Below are 20,366 nucleotides of genomic sequence, written 5' to 3' on the forward strand. Positions count from 1 at the left end.
CCTCCTCCCCTCGTTGAACCCCAATGTCAGTTTTCACGTATGAATACAGCAGCGTGCGGTTTCTCTTTGGCCTGACTTTTTACTTAACCTGACATCCTCTAGGATGGACCTCTAGGTCCATCTGTGTTGCCACAGTGGCAGAATTTTCTTCCTTTCTTTAAGACTAAGTTTTTTAAGCTTTTTTCAGACTAAGCTTACACGCCCTCCCATGGCAGCACAGGCTGGCAAGCAAGTCTTTAACACATGCCCTCTTGGGAATATTTCAGACCCAAACCATAGCAGTCCCTGTACTGTGTGTGTATGTGTAGGGAGTGGGGTTCTAATCTTACTTCTACTTGTAAGGATGGTAACTCCATCATGGAGCCCCATCTTCCTCATCTTTTGTGGTTGAAGCTACAGCAATGACTAACCACAGTGTCCTGACTGAGCAGGACGATTGACCCCAAGGGACCCATCCAGACTGGGGTGCACACAAGGGAAAACTCTTGCCCTAAGTAACCAATTGTCCCAGACCCCCTAATTATACCCTACATGCATGCATATGATTGTAACAGAGTGAGTTCTGGGTAGTTGCATGTTCATTTTGTGTAGAGTTATATAAAATCCCTGACAGTAGAATTTGTCACCACCGAAGTCACCCAGATCTCCCCCTTTGCTCATCCTTATAAATGCCCATCTGAACCAGACCACTGGCACTCTTGAGCACCTCGCTCTAGCCCAATCCCACCCTGTGTGCAGTGTACTTTCTATTTTTCCTTATAAGAAAACTTTGGTCTCCCATTCATGTGTCTCCATCCAGTTCTTTGTTCAGGACACCTGGTCGTGAGACTCTCACAACCAGAGTCTTCTGAGACCACCCACCGGTAACAACATCGCAAATCACATCTTTTAATTGTATGTCCCTTTGCATGGTTTAAAGTTATGTTTTTAAACTTTTGTCTTTTTGAATTCTACATCAGAATTAAAACTGACTTGCATGCCATGGGGACATGCGCAGAGCAGCTGTGTTGGCTTCACTGCATGCTCAGTTGTGAAATTTAACTTTCGATCCTTTTATGTCATTAAGAAGCAGGGAAGGACTGAGGGTATATATAGCTCATGTGATAGAGCTTCTGCCTAGCAAGCAGGAAGCCCCATGTTCAAACCCTAGTCCTGAGAAAAAGGACAGAAGGAAGAAGATGAGGGAAAAGGAGAAGCAGAGGAAGAGGAAGGAGGAGGAGGAGGCAATAGGAATAGGAGGAAGTTATGATGCTCCATTTTCTCCAAGAATTTAAAAGTGTGTTTTAAAGGTTTGTGAGCACAAGAATGCTTGGGGTTTTTTTTTCTTTTTTTTGTTTTCTTATACATACTTAATAATCTTGACTGTCTCTTAGTTCATCCATTAATATTGAACTGAATATTTGAGGTCTTGAACCTCCCAAAGCCCTCTGACTTTGATCAGATTTTTGCTATTTGTTCTGTGTCCTTCCTTCTCCTCCTTCTCTCCCTCTTCTTCTATGAGTACATTAAGTGAGGTTGGGGAACAAAAAATGTTTGCCCTGCCGGGTGCCAGTAGCTCACACCTGTAATCCTAGCTACTCAGGAGGCAGAGATCAGGAGGATTGCAGTTTGAAGCCAGCCCAGGCAAATAGTTCCATGAGACCTTATCTCTTAAAAAAAAAAAAATAGGGCTGGTGGAGTGGATCAAGGTGAAGGCCATGAGTTCAAGTCCTAGTACCTTAAAAAAAGAAGTCCTTAAAAAATTCTACTACAGAGGCAAAGCTATGACTATGACAACCATGAAACAAGCAAGAGAATCCCACAACTTCTGTGCCCATGAAGGGCTGTGTCAGCACAAAGCTGGATGCTGTGGGAGGTGGTGTGTGGAGGAGGATGGATGCAAGGAGGAGTCAGGCAAGGGTGTCCAGAGGGCGCCTGGAAATGAAGCTGGGGACCAGACCTAGGAGATGGACTCACCATTTCTCTCCCTAGACTAAAGAAGTTGCTGGTGTGACTGGGAAAGTGCTGGGAGCCACATGGTTCTGGATGCCTCGACTCTGAGGAGGAACCCACTCCTGGTCACCCAGTGTCATGATCAAGATGGAGCTGAGTGACATTTCAGAGACTTTCATTTGGTTCCTGGATTTAAACATCACAGTCTGGAGATTTTGGATGGAGTTTCATGTTTAAGTTCACTCTGTTCTGTTAGTACCTTCAAAAAGTGGCTTCGGCTGCCACTATCGGATCCATGCAGTGATGCTGGTAGCCGTTTGTCTTCCTGTGTCCATGTGTCATTCTATTACTGGATAAGTCGTGGGAACTTGTAAAGCGATTTCTGATTTGCTTACAAAGCAAAGCATATACCCTATGATTTTATGGAGCTTTTTCCACTGGTTCTTTTGAGGTCAGTAATTACTATAGGAAACAAATAAATTGAATTGTGTTAGGTTCCAAGAACCTTGTGTTTGCTCTAGAAAGTTGCCTGGCTTTTCTCTCTTCCAGGAGAAATCACGGTGAATAAAGTTTTCAAGTGCTGTCTCACAGTGAGAGAACATATGGGTCCAGAGGACCAGCTGGGCAGCCTGTGGTTGCAGACCACCTGGTCAGGCCACTGCTGGCGAGCTAGAGCTTCTCTGTGAAGCTCAAACACAGGAAGCTTCTCATGAGTGCCCCGAGGACAGGGACGCTGGACTCTGCCTCCCCGCCCCACAATCCAGTAATGCAGCGTTTGTGTGCATAGATGACTGGGCTACAATTCATTCATTTCCAAAGGGGACATTTATACTGGAATGCAGGATCGTGGGCACCTTTGGTCCCAGGCACTGGAGGTCAAGGACAGCTCCAAGGTCAGTGGACCTGTCCCCACTGGTTGTTCAGTGGGATCATTTCCCCACAGACTCACTTGCTCCATGTGGCACCCACACTTCTCACAGCTGGTCATTCCAAGATGAAGCCCCAGCCTCCCTCTCCCTCCCATGGGACTCTGATTGGCCCTATAGGTCCTGAGCCCCCAGGAAGGAGGAGTTTCTAAAAGGAAGGCCAGTGGAGAGACCAAGAGAGGGCTTGATGCAGATTTCCCTGTAAGGAAGGTGGGAGTCAAGCCATGCTATGCCATGTCTGTGATGAACCCCCTCCCTCCTGCTGGAGGGGTCACCTTCCCTCACCCTCACCCTCACCCTGCCTTGTGATGCTCCTAGGAGCACAGCAGGAGGCTGACAGGAAGACTTGACTGTTTTCCTTTCTCTCTGATGGGCATCTCAGCAATTTACAATATGCTACATGCTAGAATTTTGCTGAAATCCAGTAAATAGTACCTCAATCTACTAGTGGTTGGTTGAGGAGTCATGAACTTTGTCCTACCAGCACAGAAGAGAAAGAAACTGAAGGATGTGCTCTGAGCTCCTCCCTCAGTGTAGAATGGGCGGCAGACTGGGGAGGGCTCCCACCCACCAAGGCCATGTTTCCCGATAGCCATGTAACTCCTGGAGATGGTTTAGCTTCTGTTTCAGCCTGGGCTCATTGTCAACTTGCTTGTTGATTTGGCCTGGGGACTTTGTATGGGGAAGATTGTGGGAAAAAGAAAGATTACTGTTTGTGTTATAGTCACTCAAATAATAGCACTTGAGATCTTTAAGGTAGGGAAGGAAGATCTGGGAGTGTCAAGGGGTTTTCCTGTTCTCTCTCCTGGTGGCGGCCCACCAGCCCTGGGGAACCTGGTCCTTCAGCCTCATTTCCTCCTTTTGTCTGCATGGTGACAGGGTGAGTAGGGACCAAGGTCTCTATTTGTTTGTGCTCAGTGCTCACTCAGCACCACACAGTTGTGACTGTCCTTTCAAGAAAGATCTTCATAAACCACACATACACCTGGGGTACTCACAGGGCCAGCTCTGTGAGGTCACAGATAGTACAGGTGTGCTATACTGAGAGCCAAGTCCCAAGGTCAGGTCCTGTTCATGGTGAAGATTGAAATCCCAACCCTGATGGCCAGGTCTGATACAAGATTCAGTGCAGACCAAGCAGGGATGCAGAAGTGTATGAGTCTCAGGAAAACAGTCTATTGTCAGAGGGTCACAACAGGAGAGCAGTGTGCTCGTGTCCACAGCCTGTGTGTCATCAGACTCGCCACCTTTTGCACTGAGCCTTATTTCACGTGTATTCATACTTTCTGGGGGAGGTGCTGGGGAAGCACAGTGTCTGTTACATGTTTTTAGAATGCATTTTGCAGTAACAAGTCCTACTTCACTCTTCTCTCAGAAGCTGGAGTTCCAGGACCTGACGGCCGTCCTGCACTGCATTCACTCCTTCATCGCAGCCAAGGTGGCCGCCCTGGACCCTGTGTTTATGGACAGCCAGAGCGTCTCAAGGCGGTACATGTACAGCAGCTGAGCTTGTTTCTGCTGCAAATTAAATTATTTTCTTAAGAAAAGAGTGTTTCCTGCACAGCATTGCACCTTTGTGTGATTTTATAACGAGACTATAGTTGTGATACCAATAAAACACGTCACTAGTTTCACAGACGGGTCATGCGTGTTGAGTCTGTCCAGCAGAGCAGAGGGACAGGAATACGGGGCTCGGGTGAAGCCATCCGTCCAACAGCTCTCAACTCCTGTGAGGGTGACGCCAGCACCACCCTCCATTACCCCCACAGGTACAATCCAGATTTTCTCTTTGCAAAACATGAAACAGAAGTACTGAGAGCTGGCCACTTGTTCTTCCTCGAGGAGGAAGGGCACCCTTGGCCAGCTGGCCATGTTTCATTTATTGCACGTGGGGAACAACAAGGGTCTGAGAAATGGCAGTGGGAGAAGGAAATTAATTATTTAATATAGAATATTTCTATATGAATTATTGTGTAACTGAATTCTAAGTCACTTAAATGTGAGTTTTACTTTTCCTGGTTCATCAGATACAACACACATTTTGGCTTCCTGGTTCCTCATATTGTTTATGACTTCAAAGCTGGAACACAATTCTATTTTTGTGATTAAAAAAAACTCATTGGCATGCCTGAGTTTTCTCTCACAAACACAGGCTGTAGTTTGGAAAGGCCAAGACTTTGCTGCACTCCTTTCTACGGGGCCAAGTGCAGGGAGACCACAGGCCATCCGGCTGGAGCCCAGAAGCTAGCACAGCAGGGGGTGCCCCACAGAGGGCCTGCTGTCCCCCAGACGATAGAGGCCTCAGGGCTGTCCGTAGCTCCCTGCCTCCACCCGCCCCGGTCTATCTGATTTTAGGGAAGAGGGAACTATTTTTAAATATGTCAGATATTTATAATCAATGCTTGTTGTTTGCAATTACATCCCCCTGCTTACACGATACACACTCACCTATTCGTGAGTAAAATGTGCTTTGCGCAAGACTCCTCTGACACAGGCTTCCATGGGAGCCTCCAGCGGGCAGGGCTGCAGGTGAACGCTTTGGTCTCATTTCTGCTCTGCAATGCAGTCACTCAGCGCCAGGTGGCATTTTCTGAGCAGGATTTTTTCCTCCAGTTTTAACTCAAACTTCCTGTTACCAAGAATGTCAGTGACAACAGGAGCTGGGATTTGATGAATTATTCACCCAAAAGAGATGAAATTAGGAGTTCCCTTTCTCCAGCTTCTCCTGCAGGACAGGAACTCTCTGTGCCTGCTTCTCCATGTTGAACACAGATTCTCATTTTCTTCCTTATGCAAAAAGACAAAACCCACTCAACAACAGAAGGTGTCCTTCACTAGGTGAGGAAAATGGAAAATTTTTCATGTAAAAACTCAGAGTTTCAAAAATGTCCATTTCCTGGAGAACAATGAAGATAGTATTTTCCCAGAATAGTCTAACACTAAAGTTTATTTTCATACTGTTTAGATGTACAGTTCTTTCTGAAGGATGTACAATTTTTAAATCTGAAAACATCAAAATATTTTCTTATAAGAACAAAACAGGCTGACACCTGTGGCTGATGCCTGTAATCCTAGCTACTTGGGAGACTGAGATCTGAAAGATCACAGTTTGAGGCCAGCCTGGGCAAATACTTAACAAAACCCCATCTCCAAAATGACCCGAGCAAAATAGACTGGAGGCTCAAGTGGTAGAGTGTGTCTGCTTTGCAGGCTGAAAGCCCTGAGTTCAAATTCCATACCACAAAAAAAAAACCTTCCTCTGAGCACTGCATCAGGTGCCCAGTGCAGGCAGCGAGACCACACAACTCCAGCCTGACCTGGCTCTTCCTGCAGGGCACACCCTGTGAGGCTGGTCCACAGTCATGGCGCCATTCCAGAGCCAGAGTCCTCAGGGACGTCAGCATCTGCTCTCCCAGGCCTTTTAAAGTGGGAATTGGGTTGGAAATTAGTGTGCTTTTATTTGGGATATGCCATTAATCCAAAAATTCTCTCATTTTTGTATTTTATTCAGAAAGAAATAAGAACCACCTATGGTGTCTAGCTGGCATGTGTGGGAACCGTGTCAGCCCACGCTGGCTAAGCCTCTTGCACTAAGTCCCTCCCTGCAGCTCACAGCTCATAGTGGGCAGGTGCCATCAATCCTGAGTTCTTCCTTTCCAGATGAAAAAGCAAGGTTTATGGGCTCAGCGAATTGTCCACAGCCACCTGCTTGGCCATGGGCCAAGGCCTGTCCGTCACAACCCCAGTGTCCATTCTGTCCCTGAGTCAGTGACCACCGCACTCACGACTCTGCAAGCCTCCTGTGCACTCAGGAGCAGTTATGCACTGATGCCCCACATGAACAGAAAGAAAGAAAACTTTCTACTGATCAAGTGTTAGTACAAGAAATTATCTTAATCCAGTTTAATCCTGATTTAATTTACAATTTTATTACATAGGTAATTTACATTTACCTATAGGCATTTCACCGAATGTCATTCTAAGTAGGACCTATAATTCATTTTGGTGACATTGATGATAAATATTCATCTTGAAGTTTGACTGACAGCTTTTAGGAGGAAACCTACAAATGCCCATAATCCTAAATGACAAGGAAATGAATTGCAGGTGTCTCCTTGTGTGTGGAGTCTGCTCATACATGCAGCACGTGGGATTTGAAGGACATGGGAACCAACAGAAGTGCTCGAACCTGACAAAGAGGAAAATTCCAAAGGAAGACCCTGCTGTAGAAAAGATCTCATGACACACATTTACAGCTCAACTCTGACCTCGGGCCTGGGGTACAAAAGAGCAGGACTCCATGTGAAAAGAGAGAAAGATATTAATTCAGCTGTGGATTTTCATCGAGGACTCTTGGCAAAGTGAGGGCAACATTAGTGAGAATCGTTTCCACAGCAAGTACCCTTGAGCACAAGGAACAATTTAAATGGCTCACACAACCTTATTTTTCTGATCTGCTCTGAATTTTAGTGACCTCGAAGTGTGTTTCAGAAATCAAAGGAAAGAAGTTTGAACTGCATTCAATTACAGAATTATTTAAAATTAAAACCACCATCAGAATATTAAGACCAAATCTCTCAGAATCTCATAATTTCAATGTAAGTTGAACTCTGAATTTGGGCATGAGATTCCAACCTGCTAGTGATCCCTTCCAGTTACTGCTCGTGGCCTAGCGTTGGTGTTCTATGTCTTTCACAACAGAGTTCCTCCTTCAGTGGTCGTCCAACTTTTCAACCTGTGACAAATGCCTGAGAAACACAGTAAGAAAGACTTATTTGGCTCACAGTTACGAAGGTGTCAGTCCATCGAGAGGGCATGGCAGTGCAAAGCCACCAACATTGTGGTGGCCGGAAAGCAGAGACATGGAATACAGGATATCACCAGGGAGGAAGGGGCCAGGGAGGGCCAGGGCAACATACAGCCCCAAGGACATGCCCCCAGGGACCTGCTAGTTAGCCACCTCTACTTCTCGCCACCTGCCGACAGTGCCACTGGGTTAGGGATCCATCATGGGATGAATCTGTTCATTGGGCCAGACCCTCATGTTCTAGTCATCTCTGGAAACCTCTCTCTACACCCCAAAGTGTGTAGTGGGCTGCTCAAGTCTCCTGAGTATTTCTCAATCCAATCAAACTGACAACTGAGATTAACCATGACACTTTGGATGCTCAGATGTCACAGCCATGCCCATGGAGTCCTAGACATTCAGCAAGAGTGCTCGGTGTTCCTCTCCATGGTTTAAGGGATCCATTTGCTTTGTTGAACAGGTATTCATAAATTCCTTACCTGCTCCTGGCTGGTAGAGAGACATTTGATCATTGTTTATTCAGACATGCTGAGACTAGGAAGATTTATCTTTTCTCTTTCAGTGTTTGGGACAAGAGATGGGTAATTAGTACACAGTTGTCCCTCCTGGTCTCCACCCTGCCTTTCCCCGCTGTTTATAGCACAAGGAATGTTGAAAGTGAGGTAACCACCTTTAGGATGCTGTTCGTTCCAGAGCTGGACCCTGCCTCAGCTCTGATAGGCAAGTGCGGCCTTAGGTGAAAGATGTAGGGACTTAGTTTCTTTTCCTCACACATAGAATTGGAACTATAATAATCCCTGTCCCCAAGTTGAGAGTGACAAAAGTTTGTAATGATCCTGGGTTTGTAAGCCTGTGTCTTCTCAGAGTGTGAAGGACACCACTGTATGATGCTGGGTTTCCAAAGAGCACACAGTAATTCAACATGGCAGCAGGGACGATTAGGCCCCACCTCCCCATTCTGTGGAAATTCCCTGGCAATTGTTCTCCTCCCACCGAGGCACAGGAATGGACAAGGTGGGGAGGACCCTTGACCACAGAGGGTTGACCATAGAAGTCTGAACTGTCAGGGATCAGCCACATAAGCTTAGACTTATTTCGTGTCACTCTGTGAGTGAAGGCAAGGAGGTCACACAGAGCTGGTGGACCCTGACCTTTGCAGAGCCAGGCTCAGCCCCTTTCCATAAGTGAGGCTGACCTCAGGGCTCACTAACCCATGGGCAGGTGGATGAGATCGCATTGATCTTGGGGCTACCTGATCTAGAAAAGGGACCTGGGGGACTATTAGGGATTCTCACCAATCCCTCAGGTCTAGAACATCCCAACACCATCCTTAGCTGCTGTGGGTGACGCTATGCTGCTGCAGGCCAATGGTGAGCACATTTGCAAACCAGAGGGTGAGTCTGCTGCTCTGTGACGCCATGCCCGGCGCCTGCCTTCCTGTGTGTAAAGCAGATCATTTTCCAGGCTTCTCCTCCTTCAGGGCTCACCTGCCCATGCAGACCACAAGGCTCTGCCCCAGGTATGAATTCCTGGTAGCATCTGTGTATTATAACTTCTCTGTCAAGAATTTCTCACTTAATAAAGTCCTTGGGCCCTCTTAACCTAAAGGAATAATTTTAAAAGTGAAAATATCAAAGGGAACAAATCTTGCCGGAGCAGTTCGGGGTGGGTACACGTCAAGATGTCACATTCTTCAAGAACCCAGTCGTCAGAAGTAAGAGTTACATGGACAGCATTGATGGTCTGATGACGAAGGACAGCCAAGTGTCCTGTGGACTCTGAAGAGAGGGTAGCAACATGACTTCACAAAGGTGAGGTGGAAGTGTCTGCTCCTGGTGTCAAATGAAGAGTAATGTTCCCAATGAAAACCTAGCTCGTTCCTTGGTTTTCTTAAGATACCCATCAATTTTCACGTAAAACAATGGTCATGTTCGTACTCACACGCCAACCAAGACGATATATCGTAACGCCATTATTATCAGAACTCTCCAAAGAGCGGAGAGCATCACTGAGGTCAAGATTTGGGCAACTCAGTTTCCAGCACTTTTCCTGAGTCCTGGAGGAGCACAAGCAAAACCCTCAGTGAGTCTGGAATTGGCTGCTTGTATTCACCTGTGCGGTAGACAATCCTGAGAGCTAGACCTCACGAGGGGATGAATTACCGAATCTAGATAAATTCTTTGAGACAGGAATTATTTTTGTAGCATCCTATATACATGGATAACATCTGACGTTACACGTACTTCATTCAAGACCCACAATGTCTCAACCCATGACGTCAGCACAATGACACCAAGGGTTGGAAGGTTGGCTACCCCACTTACAGGCAGGCAGCACCTCCAAGCCATGCAGAACTGAGCTCCATGGCTCAAGGTTGCACAGCCTCAGATGTGGCTACCTCACCAAGCCTTGGCTTCCTCTTCAGCAGGGTTAAGACCAACAGTCATCTCGTCCTCGCAGGACTAGGACAGAAGTGGCAGGGGACGGTATGAGCACACAATAACCACAACTGTAAATTTGGGTTATTTTAATGTTGGAGACACCCCCACTCCCCAGTTACCCAACACACAAGGATTTCCTATCCCCATCCTCAGCAGGTATTTGGGGACAGAGTTCATCAGTAGCCTGTGCTTTGACCCTCAAACCTGAGACTTCATACAGTGTAGTAAACCTCTGAAACCGTCCTGACTTCGGCCTCTAAGGACAGACCCACCAGGCTGTGCACAGGGTCCTTTCAGGCCCACTGCATTTTAGAAATGGTTGTCACATGGAATTCTAGACAAAACAGCCCCCAAGTATAAGGGACAGACAGATATTCACAGTTGAGCCACTGTCCACAGTTGCTCTCTTCCTGACACAAGAACACAGGCTTCTTCTCTCTCAGGTGTCAGCCTCTTCCACACAGAACCTCCAAGGTCATTACAGACACAGAAAGGACAATGTGCATCTTCTCACAGACATCCTGTCAGCAACGTTCATTTACGTCCAGCTAAACCTAAGACTGGGAAATATCTCTCCCTGAGCCCATTATAAAAACAAAACGTTTGAACTTAGCTAATCTTTTCCACAGGTACCAAAGTTGTTGAAGTTGTTCTGTTTTGAAGGCTATAGACAGGAAGTTGCTCTGAAACTTTTAACGGACTTCACGACGGTATGACTAGAATTCCAGAAAATGTAAACCTGATGCCAGACGGAGCAGAGTCTGTCGGACTGGCTCAAGTGCACAGTAGTACATGGATTACTACACAGGGTGGCCCCACTTCTGTCTGTGGACGTGTCAATGTCCTCTCCCAAATCAGTCTTGAAGAAACCTTACTGTGAACTGGGCACCTCAGCACACCCTCGTGTGCGACCTCTTACAAGTCAGAAAGTGTGTTCTCATTTCAACAGGATTCTTCCTTTATGGGTAGCTGTTTAAGAAGAGAAGAGAAGAATCCTCTGGAATCACATCACCTGACTTTTCAAGTCACTTTCTCCAAGGAGCTCAGAGTGCATCAGAGACATAGCCAGGCAGACTCTAGCTGTGCAGGAAAGGAGCCAGAGAACCCACCAGGCTATCCACAGATCAATAATTTCTTACCAAAAAACAGTGCTGAACAAAAATCCTTCAAACAAGTAATAACAGTGACTTCCTTTGTGTGTGTGTTGGGTCCTTGCAGAGGTTCAAGTTGATCACCGGGAGTCACCATAACCCACAGTTTCCCTCCCACACAGACCGGCAGACCAAGTCTAGAAAGGGGCCTCGCACAGCTCCGTCCCACATGGGGCCGTTCCTCCCCAGTCCTTCTCATACCAGACCCAGAGCTGCCTCTGCAGGGACCTGCAAGGCCAGTTCTCTTCTCCTTTGAGAACTTGCTGTTGATTTCTGCACCTCGATCCTGTGACTGGAGGGTTACCTATGAGTGCATTATACTGTGCTCGGGACACGCCACCCAGCCCGGGGCAGACAGCCTCTCCTCTGGTCTGCACTGTGATGGCTCCACCCTCCTCGTGACTCTTCCAGTCAGGCCTGTCCTGCGGAGATACAGCTCACCTCCAGCATGAGAGGTGGTAAGGATAAAAGGGTCTTTATGACCTTTAGACAGAAAGTCAGCAGCGATCCTAAAGCAGTGATCCTTCCCTTTTCTGGGCATGACAAGGCAGAGTGTCACCTGGCGGGTTCCCTGGAGTGCATGTTCTGGGTACACTTTAAATACCCCATGAGATCTTGATGCACATTTCCAAGGGCCTCATGAAAAACTGAATTACTTCTAGTTTATTGTCCTGAGAGACTGGAAAATGATGGATTCTCAGATGACAATGACATAACTGGGAGAAATCTGCTGAAAGAGGACTGGGACCATTCCACTTAGAACACACTGTAAGGCCTTTGGCCATGAGCTTAGCAAACTGAAAACAGCTGAAGTGCAGTGGAAATGCTCTGCAGGGTGAGGACAAAGCAAGAGAAATGGCGACATCTGACTGAGCAGGTTCACAGAACCCACGAGGCAGCACAGGGGCCTGCAACCAGGAAGAAGTGGAGAAGCCAGAAAAGCAAAAGGCAGCAGGAGAAGCAGCCAGGCATGATCGTGGCCCAGGAGGGCAGATCGATTGGGCTCTGGGTTTTCTCCAGTCCAAGGGCATTACTGATGGTTAGAAAATTTGGCTAGATTGGGGCTGGGACTTCGGCCAGAGCAGAATTTGTGCTGGGCTCTGAACTGCAGAGCTTGATCAGTGTTTAGTCAGAAGGAGACAACAGGGGAGATGGTCACGGATTTGGCACTGAGTCTGAAACCAGTGTGACAAGACCACTGATCATGACCAGGCACTAGGGTCCCTGCTTGAGAGACCCCATGAGGAGGGAAAGGGCCCCTCGGTGCCCTGGTGTTTCTTTTCCTGGAAGGTGACTGTTTGCAGAGTTGGGCTCAGATTACAGAGCCCATGTGCTGTCCACCTCTGTGGATGGCCTCCCTTCTTTGTACTGGTCTTGGCAGAGCACAGAGTTTACCTACTGAACCTTGACACCTCACCTACTTAATGATTCAAGGGACTCCAGGGAGCAGAGCCAGACCACAGCCAGCATCCCCTTTGCCCTGTGTGGGTCAAGAGGTTATGGCCTCCCCTGTAGAAAGTTCAGTTATCTGACCCAAGCATCAGGATGGCAAATGACCATCCTGACACAGTCCAGGGACAAGGTGGAGGCTAATGCAGCAAAGTTCATCACAGCAGGGAAGAGATGGTGCTGAAGGACAGTTGGACAGGACCTGTCCTCTCTGGGCCTCGGGACCCATGCTGCCACATGAGGGTCCTTCCCTCACATTCTCCACACACTTGCTCCCCTTCTGAGCCCAGTAGAGGACAAGTGAGGACCATGGGGGTGGTGGCTGCTCTTTCATACTTACACAAACAGGCTGAACCCAGCTGCCACAGTGCAGGCCTTCCCACGAAACTAGCAAGGAGCCCAGCATGGGAGACCCAAGGAGACACAGGGAGTAGGTCAGTGCTAATCCTGGCTGGGGGTTGACACATGGGAAGGCCCTGTGTCCCCCTCCCATCACTCCTCCAAGCTGGGCTCTATATGCTCAGACACACTGTCCTCTCTCCAGCTTCCAGCTCATTCCCTGCTGCGTGGTCATCTCAGCAGGTAAGGAGAACATTTTCTGGAGTCAGACACCAGCAGCTCACACCTGTAATCCTAGCCACCTTGGAGGCTGAGATTGGGAGGATCATGGGTCAAGACCAGCCCAGGGAGAAAGTTAGCAAGCTTTCAACCAATAACTAGATGAGATGATGTATGCCTGTTATCCCAAGATCAAGGCCAACCTGCACAAAAAGTGAGACCCTGTCTCAAAAATAACCAGAGCAAAAAGGGCTAGAAGCTTGGCTCAAGTGTTAGAACATCTGCCTAGCAAGTAAGAAACCCTGAGTTCAAATCCTAGGACTGCCAAAAGGAAAAAAAAGAAAGCATTTTCTAAAGCTCCATGGCGGACCTGATGCAGCTGGAGTCACAGCTCCTCCTGACTACTTGGTAACTCCGGGAGGATGGACCACCAGTCCTGGATACCTAGGGCTAAACCATGCACTCATTGTAAGGGTTCAAGGTTGGAAGGGACACCTGGGCCTGTTGAGCTAAAAGATTGTTTTCCATGAGGAATGAGATTCTGTTAGCCAGGTGAAAGGGCAAGACAGAAGGATTAGGAACAGTAAATAAATCCACACTCCCCACCACCCAAATGTGAAGACAAGGCTCCCAACTCGATCCTGATCTGGTCTCACCACATGGATCTGGACCACTCAGTCCAGGAAGACTTCCTTAATGGGCCTTAATTCCAAAATCCTCTGCCTGACACAGAGCTGTCCACACCTTTGCATGAGGTCAGTGTGGCCCAGGTGCCATCTGAAAGTGGGAAGGGGAACAAGGTTGCCAGTGGCCTCCAAAAGCTGTGATGTCCCATGGTGTGGACAGGAGCAAGGGGGAGAGGCATGACCACTAAGACAGGGCTCCTCTTTCTGGACCTGGATGAAGAGGGTTCTGCCTCACATGCTTAATTCTTGAGACTTTGCAGCACAGGAGGGTGGGGACTCTCCTGGGGGAAACCAGAGTGAGGCAGGGAAGCATCTAATGACAGCATGGAGGGAAGTGGGGAACTGGGGAAAGACACCCAGAGACCCACACACTCATGGAGACGCATGCCAAACCACAGGCAGCACCGACCCCTCACATGCTCTGAGAAGAACCTTCAAATTCGGGGAACACCTGCAGGTGCACTGCTGTGCCAGCTGGGCCCCAGCATGGGAAAAAGGTTCCAAGTCAAGGCTTCATTGGAGGCAAGACAAACAGAACTAAAGACAGACCAGAGCCACAGCCCATGGCAGGCTCCTGTCTTCCAGCCTCTCCCTTACCTGTCATTCTGTTCAGCAAACTCTCTGACAGGTGTGTTTTTTAAGAGCAAACAGGACTTATAAGAGCTTAGCCGGGTGCCTGTAGTAGGAAGGAGGGTGGTCAGCAGGACAGGAACGGTGGGTGTGGGAGATGAGCTTCTAACTGTGCACAGCTCAGAGCAGAAGCTGTGGTGGTCAGCGAGGGATCACACATTCCAAAACAGTTTGAGGACCGGAATGCTCCTAACACGACTGATGACTGTCTGCAGTGATGGACCAGCCAGTGGTCACCACATGGATACATGGATGGGATGTCACACTGCACCCCAGAAATATGTACAATAACGATGTGTCCATTAAAAATTAAAATATATCTTAAAATTGAAATTTATAACCATCAAGGAAGAGATGCCTGTTCTGTGGGAGGGCAGCCAGCCAAAATTCCAGCTCAGGAACTAGTCCCTGCCACAAAGATATGAAATGCTCGTTTGTCCTTTTTCTAAGGGAAAAGTAGCTGTCACCCAATACAACCCAAATCTACATAGAAAGAGAACACATATCTCAAACTAATTTTGTCAAAAAAATTGAATATCCAATTTGGGGAGTTTGGCTTTTGTTTTTCTTCCTAAACTGATTGACTTGATCATTTTGCCCTTATACAAGCTGTGACTCTAATTCAATAGGAACAAGCACCTCATTGCTTTCCGAGAAAACCAGGTGACATTCACACCCTCCCTCAGGAATGACTCAAGGGCACTTACGGACCTTCACTGCTCAGAATAGACAAATGCACCTGGTGAGAGAAGCCAGCTGCTCTAATGTGTGTGGGTTCTGTCTTCCATGTACGTTAACAACGCTGAGCCCGGCTGGAGGTGGGGATTGGTCACCTAACATTTTTTAAACCTCAATATATTTATTTTTGTTTTCCAGAGAAATTGTTAAACCTTCCTTTTCATGACTGCTCATGTCAGACATGTGAAGAACTTAGCTGAGGAATTCAGCTGGTTATGTGCTTTTCTGCTTTCAGAGAGGTTTGGCTGAACTCAACATGCCTGGCTGGCAGCCCATGACCCCTGACCAGGACAGCAAGGTGGGCCTCTGACCTGCTCCCCCGCCAGGGCGCTGCCATGTGTGTTATGGAGCTCAATAACCAGTGAGCGTTGTGGCCCATTGTCTCACTACAGGGTCCTGGCCCCTGTGATACAAAACAGAGGTTTTGTCATTCTATACATCTCCCCAGCACAACCTCTTGCAAGGCCCGGGTCATCTTCCTTCCAGGTGCAGAAGCATGAGTTTCCTCTCTGCTGTTAGCAACCAGGAGGGGAGGCTAGGGAGGGCCCATAGAGTCTGGAGTGAAATAAGCTGACCACAACTTGGAGGCCACCTGTTTAAAGAAAGCAGATCTTTGTTGTGGCCGTCATTCTAAAGACCACAGGCCTGGAAGGTACTCGAGCTTGGATTTGGTTATCACACACTGTTTAACGATGGAAAATTCACTTTGCCATGGATGGAGGTTGGGAGGCACACACTGACAGCCGGAGAGACAGAGCCAGAAGTGAGGGTTGAGGAGCAAGGCAGGTACAGACATGGCGGGAGATGGGGAGAGGGACTCAGGAGCTCAGCCTTGGGGAGCTTTCATTTCTGTCTATGCTGACGTTGACGAGCCAAATGTGTGCCTTAGGAAGACATTCGTGGCAGCTAGGACCTCATCTATGTGCCAGTAGTCCTCCCGTACAGTCCTCCAGCGGCCGGGGTCTGTGCCTGGGGCACTGCTGGGAAGGCAACTCAAGCTGTCCTTTAGGGTTCTGGACACTGAGAAGAGCTGCTGGCTCAGGGGCTCCCAAAGACAACAGAGCCTCAGCTGAACGCTTTTGAAAGTGCAGCTCTTCGAGTGTGATTAAGAACTGACTAAGCAGGGAGGTTCTTTTGAGTATTTGTCATCTTAACAAAAGTCAAGCATCTTATTTTATTTCTTCTTAAGAAGGGTGTGTTTTGTCTTTTTGTTTTTGTTTTTTTTTTACAAATCTCTGGAAGCACTCCTTTTTCTAGTTGTCTGTAAGCAGGCTGCTTTGGGAATCAGACCCCCCAGAAAAGTCAGGTAGCTTTTGTTCCTCACTCACCAGCATGGGTGTCTTAGGGTCCACGTAAACCTGAGTTTATCAGAACACGTAACTCATTGTTTTTAGAGCAACTTAAATTCACTAAACTTGAGAATAATTATACAAATTTCTTATGTGTCTTAGGTCAAGGACAATGATTTGTTTGAAACCCCTTCTCAGGATTGCTCTATAAAGAAGAACTTTGGAAAGCACTCCACAAGTGAGCAGAATTGGGTCTGGGGTCCATTTATTCTAGTGGTTGCTGGGCTTGATGACGTTCTGGATCCTTCTATGAGCGTGCAATGAGGCATGGCCTGGACTTGGAACTATGAGAAAGCTCCTCAGAAGACCGAAGCATTCCTCACACTCCACGGAGCAGCAAAAGGAGTCACGCACGCCACCGAGTCCCTGACGTCAGTCACACGGTGTTCGTGGGCAGCATGGAGCTCACTGGACCACAGAGATGGGCATAGAGAGCCCGGGCTTCATGACCTGGGACAGGTACCTTTCGTGTCAGCTGGCTGGGAGCTGAGGCTGTGTGGACACGTAACCTGTTGGGCATTTTTACTGACTTAATTACATAAACCAGAGTGGTCAGGTCACGACTGTAATTAGCTTCAGCTCCTGTGAAGTAATTATAGTTTATGGACACGAACCATCATGGCCGTGGCCAGTGAATTGCACACACTTCCTGCTTTCCACTTGGGGAGGACACCTCACCCTGCCCAGGGACGCTGCACAGGTGTCCACACAGACCACATTGGCCCCTGTATGGTCAGGGACTTCGTGGCTTCAGTGGCCTAGTGATTGGTGCACAGAGCTGCAAATGAAGAAATTAAAACTCAAAATCCTTGTTGTGGCTGAAGCCCCTCCGTGTGTTTGGGAAGCTGGAGGTGCTTACAACACTGCCTTTGCTAATGGAAAGTCGGTCCTGTGGCCTCAATGCCAATTCACAAATAACAAGAGCAGGGTTTTGAAAAGAAGAAAATGAGGTTTATTATTCATCAGATGTAGAGGAGGACAGGGAGAGTCACCTCTTAAAGCCCTGTCGTCCGCTTCTGAGAGAAGATGTCTGCTTTTAAAAGGGGATGTCAGGGGTTCAGCCAATGCATGACAGAAATGCTTACGTCATAAAAGGTGACAGCCTTGGTTCTCCAGGTGTCCTGGTGTCACATCTCTGAAGCTGTAAGTCTTGGCTGACAGGTTTAGTTGTCTGGTGGTCAGAAAGAGATAAGGAGTAGAAGATGGTCTGGTTTAGTTGAAGAGCAAAGGCTGTTAATCTTGGGCTCTCTGGAATATGTCGGTTTGATCAAAAACAGAGTAAATTGGCCAGCATGCAAGCTGCCTACACCAAACTTTTTCCTTTTTGTAGTCCTGGTTTCACCTTCAACAGGGCCAGGGAAAAGAGCATGGAGACCAGAACTTCTCAGTTCCAGTTCTCAGGGAAAGTCCCAGGGCTGGTGTGGGGGACGCTGCTGAGAGGCACGGGATTCCAAAACAGAAAATGGCTTTTCTAACATAAGGAACTTCCAGTGTTCCTATCCTGTTCACCCCATCTCTGCTATGAATGAGTAGGAGGGAGTCCAGAAAATGCAAATCCAGGAGAAGGAGCTCTTCAGTGATACACAAGTTTGACATTAAGTTCCTTGTTTGGTCTACTTTCCTTTTTGTGAAGACTTTGCAACATCTAAATTAGACTTACACCTCTGTTTCTAAGACAGTGTGGCTGTAATGTCTAAAGGGGAGGAGAGCTGATGCCACACAGAGACGATGTCCCTGGATGGGGCTGAGTCCCTGGGTGAGGCCCACTGTGGGCCGTCAGCTCACAGAAGGGTCAGCATTACGATCCTTTGACTGAACAGTCATTTTCCACACTCACTACACAGAAAGCAGAATGGCAGTGACTAGAGCCAAAGAGATTCTTCACTGTGTTTCATGGAGACTTTCAAAGAGAAAAATGTAATTCTTGAGCTTAGAAGGATTAGAGTATGACTCTTTTTAAAAACTGACTTTTCTGATGATTGCACTTTCCCATTTTACCTTTGCCCGGCAGGCAGTGAAACACAAGCAGGAGCATGTATTTTACTCTCTTTCAGCAATAAGGACTGGAGGGCTCGGGTGCTCAGGATGCCCCAAGGTTGCCATGTTCACCACCCAGCACTGGAGCAGCACCCAACTCAGCTGACTTGGAGGACTCATGTCTTCTTTTACATACGGTATTTAAGTCAAAAAAGCCAGAGACAAAAATGTAGTAATTAAAAGTGTCTATTTTGATTGGCTTTCTCTCTCTCAGTGCATCAAGCGTCTTTCTATGTGCTTCTAGCTCACGTGGACACTGGCTGAACTGCAAGTGGACCTCAGTGTGTGGCACCTTGCTTCTGAACAGCCAGGGTGCACTGGAAACCTGGCTCAAGCACAATGCCATGCAAACTTTCTGTGGCCTCTGAGAAGGAAGTCATGCCCTCCTAGCACTTGAGTGGGCCTGACAGCAGAGCTGTTTATATGGTGGGTGCAATCAAGATTCACATTACATTGTGGTAGCAATCGAGGCTCACATTCTAGAAGTTTACAGCAACAGACAACGCACCCAGGTATGTACGCCTGCTTCGTTGCCTGAGAAGAGAAAAAAGCCAGGTTGTAAAGCTTTTGAATTCCATTTTGTAAGAGGAATCTATCTTTGGAACTTGTAAAGTGGTCACTGGGCCTCCTCACCCAGCAAAGCCAGGTGATGGCAATGCCATTTCCCATGACCAGTTCGGATGTGCTGAGTCTCGTATGTTAGGTGTCAGTTGCTCTGAATCTCAGGCATGTGTGCTGGTGTCAGGTGTGCTGGTGTCAGGTGTGCTGGTGTCAGGTGTGCTGGTGTCAGGTGTGCTGGTCTCAGGTGTGCTGAACATCAGGTGTGCTGGTCTCAGGTGTGTGTGATGGTCTCGGGCGTGCTGGTCTCAGGTGAGCTGAACATCAGGTGTGCTGGTCTCAGGTGAGCTGAGCATCAGGTGTGCTGGTCTCAGGTGAGCTGAGCATCAGGTGTGCTGGTCTCAGGTGTGCTGAACATCAGGTGTGCTGGTCTCAGGTGTGTGTGATGGTCTCGGGCGTGCTGGTCTCAGGTGAGCTGAACATCAGGTGTGCTGGTCTCAGGTGAGCTGAGCATCAGGTGTGCTGGTCTCAGGTGTGCTGGTCTCAGGCGTGTGTGATGGTCTCGGGCGTGCTGGTCTCAGGTGTGCTGAACATCAGGTGTGCTGGTCTCAGGTGTGCTGGTGTCAGGCGTGCTGGTCTCAGGTGAGCTGAACATCAGGTGTGCTGGTCTCAGGTGTGCTGAACATCAGGTGTGCTGGTCTCAGGTGTGTGTGATGGTCTCGGGCGTGCTGGTCTCAGGTGAGCTGAACATCAGGTGTGCTGGTCTCAGGTGAGCTGAGCATCAGGTGTGCTGGTCTCAGGTGTGCTGGTCTCAGGCGTGTGTGATGGTCTCGGGCGTGCAGGTCTCAGGTGAGCTGAACATCAGGTGTGCTGGACATCAGGTGTGCTGGTCTCAGGTGTGCTGGTGTCAGGCGTGCTGGTCTCAGGTGAGCTGAACATCAGGTGTGCTGGTCTCAGGTGTGCTGAACATCAGGTGTGCTGGTCTCAGGCATGCTGTGTCTCAGTAGGTGTGCTAGTCTTAGTGTGCTGGGTCTTATCTGATCAGCTTATAGCCATCGTCCACTGAGCTGTCTTCCCCAAGGGATTTTGTGGTTAGTGTCCCCT

The 20,366-nt window shown here is 48.1% G+C and overlaps 1 protein-coding gene across 2 annotated transcripts in view; it reads left to right on the top strand.

Annotated features, from left to right (window-relative positions):
- The window catches only part of Sntg2 (syntrophin gamma 2), a 226,846-nt gene extending 222,347 nt beyond the window's left edge, over positions 1-4,499 (top strand). The window contains exon 17 of one of the 2 annotated variants that reach the window (XM_074049063.1): positions 4,234-4,499. In XM_074049063.1, coding sequence (XP_073905164.1) covers positions 4,234-4,365 — 132 coding nt within the window. In that variant the 3' untranslated portion in view covers positions 4,366-4,499. The other variant, XM_074049064.1, reaches the window with a different exon arrangement.
- The last annotated feature ends 15,867 nt before the right edge of the window (positions 4,500-20,366 follow it).

The sequence above is a fragment of the Castor canadensis genome, chromosome 12 (assembly GCF_047511655.1).
Source record: "Castor canadensis chromosome 12, mCasCan1.hap1v2, whole genome shotgun sequence".
Lineage (NCBI taxonomy): Eukaryota > Metazoa > Chordata > Mammalia > Rodentia > Castoridae > Castor > Castor canadensis.